Source organism: Sturnira hondurensis, unplaced genomic scaffold, assembly GCF_014824575.4.
Source record: "Sturnira hondurensis isolate 20B ecotype Veracruz unplaced genomic scaffold, ASM1482457v3 Scaffold0004152, whole genome shotgun sequence".
NCBI lineage: Eukaryota > Metazoa > Chordata > Mammalia > Chiroptera > Phyllostomidae > Sturnira > Sturnira hondurensis.
Window position 1 is genome coordinate 1,511,414 of NW_028076783.1, and position 7,379 is coordinate 1,518,792.

At 46.3% G+C, this 7,379-nt stretch overlaps 1 protein-coding gene across 1 annotated transcript; it reads left to right on the forward strand.

Moving 5' to 3' along the window:
- The first annotated feature begins 445 nt into the window (after nucleotides 1-445).
- On the forward strand, nucleotides 446-3,195 carry GARIN3 (golgi associated RAB2 interactor family member 3). The gene is made up of 3 exons (XM_037045010.1): nucleotides 446-1,054; nucleotides 1,830-1,990; nucleotides 2,186-3,195. The coding sequence occupies exons 1-3, from the start codon at nucleotides 446-448 to the stop codon at nucleotides 3,174-3,176; spliced, it is 1,761 nt and encodes a 586-aa protein (XP_036900905.1). The 3' UTR covers nucleotides 3,177-3,195.
- The last annotated feature ends 4,184 nt before the right edge of the window (nucleotides 3,196-7,379 follow it).

Genomic DNA, 7,379 nt, shown 5'->3' on the forward strand with positions numbered 1-7,379 from the left:
AGCCAGTTTTTCAGCAAAAGCAAAAATACATTTGCAGGAAGATGATCATTGCAGGGATATCAGTAACAACAAAAACAAGAAAACCTGGAAACAACCCAAATATACTATAAAAGCAAGATGATTTCATCGATTATGCACCCCAACATTTTGATTAGAAAGAATATCCAGGCTACCCACTCCTCCCTCCTGGTAAAGTCAGCCTGTCACCCTTGGAAGTGGTGGTTTGTCTGGGGGAGGCTGGTGACCCTTCCCCAATGGGGTGGCTGCTTGGAGGCTGGACAAAGGGCTGTGTAATGGTGACAGGTCACAAAGGACTGTGAAGGGTAAATGCAGTGGTGAAAGGAGGCCCAGGCAGACCCCTGCAGGGAGATGGGCAGTTGCCTTCACTCCCTCTCTCTCGGAGACTCGAGTAGTGGCTGGTGGCACTGTCTTAAATTTAGAGAACATGAGCAGTGAATGTTTGTTACCTTATTACACGGCCCGCAGCTACCGTTCAACGGGTGTGTTCAATACCTCTATGGGGGACCTGCAGCGACAACTGTACAAGGGAGGAGAGTATGACATTTTCAAGTATGCACCAATGTTTGAGAGTGACTTTATCCAGATTAGCAAGAAGGGAGAGATGATTGACGTACACAACCGTGTCCGAATGGTGACGGTGGGCATCGCATCCACCAGCCCCATCCTCCCACTACCTGACGTCATGCTGCTGGCCCGACCAACTAAAGTCTGTGATGAGCATGCCCGACACACCCGGCCCACCAAGGGGAGAGGTCGCAAGCCTACGAAGGTTCTAGAGCTCACCAGGCTGCTGCCCTTGAAGTTTGTCAAGATCTCCATCCACAATCGTGAGAAACAGCAGCTGCGCCTGAAGCTGGCTACCGGTCGTACTTTTTATCTGCAGCTCTGCCCCTCTTCAGATGCACGAGAAGACCTATTTTGCTATTGGGAAAAACTGGTCTATCTCCTGAGACCACCAGTGGAGAGCTGCAGCAGTACCCCAACACAACGAACTGGGGACACGATGACCACAGAGGATGACAAAAGCTTGGTGGTAAGCATCTACAGTGACTCAAGATAATGGGGCAGGGGCTTTGGGAGAGTAGATCAAAGCTGGTCCTACAAAGCCTTTGGTGCTTGCTGAAGCTCACCTGGGAAATGCATTCCATTTTTAAAAGGCGCAGGGCCACCATGATGGTACTTACCACACTGGGGAGATTCCAAGTGTTTCTCCCAATTGTCTCCCCAGGCCAAATTTCAGAGAGAACTTAGGTATCAGCTGCTCTGGTCTCAGATCCAGGGTTGTAATCCCTTCTACAGCATCCTGATTGCCTAATCCCTTCCTGATCACTCACCCCAACCCAAGTGGTCTCTTCCTTCTTCTGTCTGCCTGTCACTACCATTGCTGATTAAAATCAGCATAACCCCCCTTGTGTATCTGCACACGTGAAATTTATTTTAGCAGGCACCGAAATATAAAACGTGTGAAGCCCCTGATCCCACAATCCCACTTGAAAGAATCTGTTTTGCAGAGAAATAAACACAAGTGTGCAAAATAAAAGTGTATTGAGATTGAGAGAAAAGATTGAGAATTTTATCAGTGCTGTCCCTGGCATGGGCATTGTTCAAGACAACCAAGTGACTGTTTGACAGTGGTGCTGCAGATGGGACGTTGCATGCATGGCACCATTAAGCTTAGATGTAAAGATTTCAGAGGTTCTTCTAGTTAGGGGCTCTGGCCTTGCTCAGCTCCGGGATGAGAGAGAGCAGACCGTCGTGGTCTCGATTTGTCATCTCTGTCTCACCTGTTTCTCCTCCCCTTGGCACAGATGTCAGAACTCCAAGGAGAAGGGGATCAGAATAATGTGAGCCTTCACAAGCTTCGTGATGTCTCCAGAGCCACTTCTTCTGGTTATGCTGGGGGCGAGAGAATGCCCGGTTCAGCTTGCATCAGCAAAACTCCAGGGACTGTCCAAGGAGCAGCAACGGGGCCAGCCATAAGCCTGGCAGTAGCAGGAACGGCCACAAGCCCTATAGGAAACATGGCGGTAGCAGGAGCGGGAACAAAACCTACAACAAACATGGCGGTAGCAGGAGTGGGAACAAATCGAGCAGCAAACGTGGCCGTAGCAGGAGTGGGGACAAACCGTGTAGCAAACATGGCGGTAGCAGGGGTGGGGACAAGCCCTACAGCAAACATGGCGGTAGCAGGAGCAGGAACAAGTCCTACAGCAAACGTGGCGGTAGCAGGAGTGGGAACAAGTCCTACAGCAGGTGCTTTGAGCATAGCAGCAACCAAGAATGTGGGCACAGGCCAGGTAGGCTCGGCCCTGGTTGGAGCCACCACCAAGGGTGCAGAAGAAAGTGGATCCGGCAAGGCCATGGCAGGTGCTGTCAACATATCCTCAGAGGGTACGAACGTGGTCTTGGTGGGTGCTGCCAGCTCATCCTCCTTGGGCAGTTCCATCGCGACAGCTGGGGCTGCCAGTGTCTCCCCAGCCAGCAGCCTTGTGTTGGCAGGCACAGCGACAACCAAAAGTCCTGCCACAGAAGGAGCTAAAGGCCCAGGAACAGGACCCCTTGTCTCGACCCTAAAGAGTGAAGGCTACATGAGTGAACGGGATGGAAGCCAGAAGGTCTCCCAGCCTGGAGCTGAGGCTCAGAAGGAAAAAAAAGAAAAGAGAGAAAAGAAGGACAGGAGTTCCACGAGAAAGAGCTCCCATCATCACAGGACAGGAGGGGGCAAGTCATCCCGGAAATCATCCTCCCACAGGACATCATCTGGCCATAAAAGCACAAGAGACGACAAAAAAGAAAAAGGGCAGAGCAGCGTTAAGGGCAGACACAGCTCTCACAAGAGTACCAGCCGCAGCTTCACTGCGAAGGAGTCGAGGACGGCTCCCAAACCGGGGAAGAGCAGGTCCGGCAGTTCAGGTACTTTAAGTAAGCAATCCAGTGGGATTGGCTCTTTCTTCAGGAGCTTCAGAGTCACTCGTGGTTCAAAAACGGAGGTCTCATCACACAGCAGACAGATGGACTTCGTGGCTAAGAAGGTAGGGAAGCGCAACATAGAGGCCAAGGTAGAGAAGGTCCCGGGTGGCCAGGATCTGGAGATCTGTGAGACCGTGACGTCGGAGATGACAGAGACAATCTTCATAGAAAACAAACCCATTTAAATAGGAGCCAGGGCAGGACACGGCAGCGGAGACCCAGCCTCACAGAGGTATCCCTAGAGACAATGCCCACTTTCTTTAATAAAGGACACCGTACAACTCCAAAAGAAATGCTGCTTTTATTTGACTTTCTATGTCCCCTATCCTGATGGTGACTTCACAGTGGCTTCTGTGATGTGAACTGTGCTCAAACCTGAGACCCCAACCTCCACTCATACAGAACCCCACCTCCCACCCATGCCCAATATGAGCATCCTGCCCTGCCTCAACCCTCTTCTGCCTTTGGTTCTCCCAAGACTATGGCCCCAGGTCACAGACTACGGCCTGGGACGCACCACCACCACCAAGTCCCCATGCTCTTCTTCCTCTTCTCCCCAGAGTTCCCTGAACATGGACGTTCAGTCCAGTTCATAGACGAAGTGAAGACAGAACTCATTTTGCCTCGGGGAATAATTAGAGGTGCAGCAGCATTTGTAGGCAATCAGAATAGTGACGTTTATCATCGAGGGCAGGAATTGATAGCCTGAGGGCCAAATCTTGCCAACTGCCTGGTTTTGAAAATAAAATTTTATTGGAACATAGCCACAGCTGTTACTTATATATTGTCTGTGGCTGCTTTCACATCGAAACAACAGATCTGAATTGTTGCAACACAGACTGTATTGCTTGCAAAGTCTAATATATGGACTATCTACCACTTGCCAGAAACGGCTTGCCCACCACAGATGCAATCTTAACAATTCTTCTTCCTTTTGGGTATATACTATGGAGAAACTCTCACATATGCTTCCTAAGCAACAACTAAGAGATTTTTTTATAATAAAACAATGTGTTATAGCAAATCCTCAAATGTTCATCAAACAGAAGAACTGGTCAATTGTATTTGCCTACAGTGCATAGACTATATCAACAAAAGTATAAATAATAGCTATACAAGTTAGCATGGGTGAATCTAACAGAATTCTAGTGAAAAATAGAAGCAAGTCAGAAAAATACATATGATATATTTCCATTTGTAGAAATGTTCAGAAACAAGGTCAAACAGTAGGTTTAGGGGTATTTTCTACATGCGCAGAGAAAAGTGGGGAAATGACAAACACAAAATTCAGAAAGGTGGGTATCTACAGGGTGAAGAGGGAGGAGGGATGACCTGAGAGGTACACACACAGAGCTTCAACGGAGTGGGGACTGTTTTAAGCAAAGGAACATGTCCATGGTAATTTATTGTTGTATCTTTTTTTATTTTAACATCTCTGAAATCAGCATGGGTTTAAATTGCTGTCAGCTGGCAGTTCGTGCCTTAAAAATACCAACCAATTTAGTTCACTTATGTTTTCTTTTGTGCAAGAGAGGTTGAGGACAATACCTAAGTCTGAAAGATACCTTTCAATAAATAGAAAATAAAAATTCTAAGTAGCATAAATCCTTTGAATCCATAGGAAAGGAACATAGAAAAGGATCAGATGTCTTGTAGAAAAATCCAAAATGCAGGGTGCTAAGGAACTCTGTAAACTATGTATGCATGTGGAAGGTAGCTCCAAGAAATAAATCATACTACATTAGAAATGAGAAAACAAATTTTTAAAATGCCTATTTTTAAAGGAAATTACATTGTCTTTTCCATTTTATAAAGTTATCAACATCTTTCATGAGTCTATGAAAATCATTAAGTTGTTTTAAGAATAGATGATAAAAGTTGGATTTGTGGAAGATGATTCTGAGAACTATGTGTATTTGTGTTGAACCTTGGAGTGACCTGCCCAGCCTTGCAATTCTTCGCTCATTCTCCTCTGTGACGGTAGTGTCTAATAGAGCAGTAAAATTTAGGGACTTTCTCTGGAGACTGAACTTGTGTGGCAGAAGTCGAGGAGCTGAGAAACAAGACACTCTGGGTGGTGAGGCAGCTTAGGAATATCAGGGGAAGCCCTTCTCTGTTGCTCTGATGAGTGGCTGGAAAATCCCACCTCGTGACTTCCGATATGCAGAGACCAATAGATGCTGGCAATCAGGGCTGGCTTTTGAAGGAGTGAAGGTAGAAGGTAGAAGCAGAGAAAGAGGCATGTTCTCAAAGACCTACTGAGTAAGCCTACTGGGAATGCAAGGGTTTATGGGTCGAGGAGAGGGTGAAGGGGAGCTCTTCCCAAAGCCATCAAACGTGCACTATGCCAGAGTCTGATACACTAGTTACAAATGGTTCAGTCCCATGATTCTGTGGATCACAGCTTTATCTTTTGTCTTTCTTTTAGCCTTATTTTATGTATTTCTGCTCTTGCATCCCAAAGTGCTTCTTTAACACAAACCTAATTTGTCCACCATGCAGGGTGTTAGCTGAGCAGACCTACAGGTTCATACAAATGCCACTGAAGTAAAGTGGAGGTGGGGACTTGCCCACCTCAACAAGCTCTACCGGGCACTTTCTCTGTATTTCCTTTTCTATCTTGACAGTTCATCAAGAGACACAAGCATAAATACCTACATATTTCAAAGCAACAGGCCTCTTCCTCTGGGGGGAGATATCAATTTGGGCATCAAGTCAACACACCCCATCAGATAAAGGCCAATATTTTTTGACAGCAATACGCATCATCATGGTAGCAACCCTGTTGCAGCAAGTGCAATGAGAAGATGGATGGCTGATTACTAACCCGTGTCCCACACCTATGTACGAAAGATGAGAAGGGAATCTTTTGTCAGTAGCAATGTATGGTAATTCACGGAGTTGTTGTGATCAGGTGGAGTCCTTCAGACAAGGAAGACGTACTGTGGTGGGAAGAAGCAAGGTGCCTCAAACTACCGAAGGCAGTGTCGGGGCCGGCACAGCCAGAGGATGAGATGCCCAGGAGCACTGCAGGGGACCGGTCAGGCCAGCATTGAGGTCCATGTAAAGGATGTTGACATCTGACCTTAGAGTCATGAAAAGCCATGGAAGTGTTTTAAACAGAGGAGTGACTTGATCAATTCTGCACTTTGTAAAGGGCACTCTTTGCTGAAGAGAGAAATATTTGGGGAGGGCATTATTAATATGTGACCTTATGTTCCTTCCTATCTTTTGCCACAGGATCCATAAAATGAGATTGGAAGGGATGTTTTGAAAGACAACTTTCCACTTGAAATATCCATGGGGGGTGGCCTAGGCTATTGGGGGTGAGTTTGGACATTGTCTTGGCTTCAGAGAACTCTCCCACCCAAGGTATGGCTCTTCCCAGAGGGCACAACAAGAACTGATTGATGTGGAGAGTGATGGTCTGGCCATCTTAGTCCAACACAGACCAGCTTTCAAGGGCCATTCAAGTTTGAGAACGCCCTGTGGGGCCTGTCTCACAGCCCACTTCTCCCTCTGCGTGCTCCTGCTTTCTCTCCTTCCTCTCCCTTCCACAGGTGCTGGTCCTGAGGGCACGCCTTAATAAACGTCCTTCTCACAACACTCTATCTCAAAATCCTTTTTTCTTTTGCAGTGTAATTTAGAATAGTCAAGATATGGAAGAAATGCAAGTCCCATCAATAGATGAGTGGATAAAAAAGCTGTGCTACATAGAAACAACGGGATACTAGCCATAGAAAAGAATCTAACCATTTGCAATGGCATGGTTTGGATTTAGAAGATAGGTTAAATGAAACTAGTCAGTCAGAGAAAGACGAATACCATAGGATTTCACTCATATGTGGAATCCAGAGAACAAAATGAATGAGTAAATAAAACTGAAACAGACCCATAGACACAGAAAATATACTGATGGTTGCCAGAGGGGAGTAGATTCAGGGGAACTGGGTGGAAAATGTGAAGGGATTAAGAAGCACAAATTGGTAACTACAAAATAGTCACAGGGATGTAAAGTACAGTATAGGGAATATAGTCAATGGCACAGTAAAAACTATGGATGGTATCGGGTAGGTGCTTGAATTATTGGGGGAACACTTTGTAAAGTATTACCTAACCACTATGCTGTACACCTACAACAGATACAAAATGATATTTAAAAAATAAAAAAGTAGCCCTGGCTGGATGGCTCAGTAGGTTGGAGTATTATGCTGTTCGCCAAAAGGTTGAGGGTTCGATCCCTGGTCAGGGCATATACTTAGGCTGTGGGATTGATCCCTGGTTGGGGTGCATATGGGAGGCAACCAATCAATGTTTCTCTCTCACAACAATGTTTCCCTCCCTCTCTCTAAAATGAATAAGCATGTCCTCAGGTGAGGATTAAACAA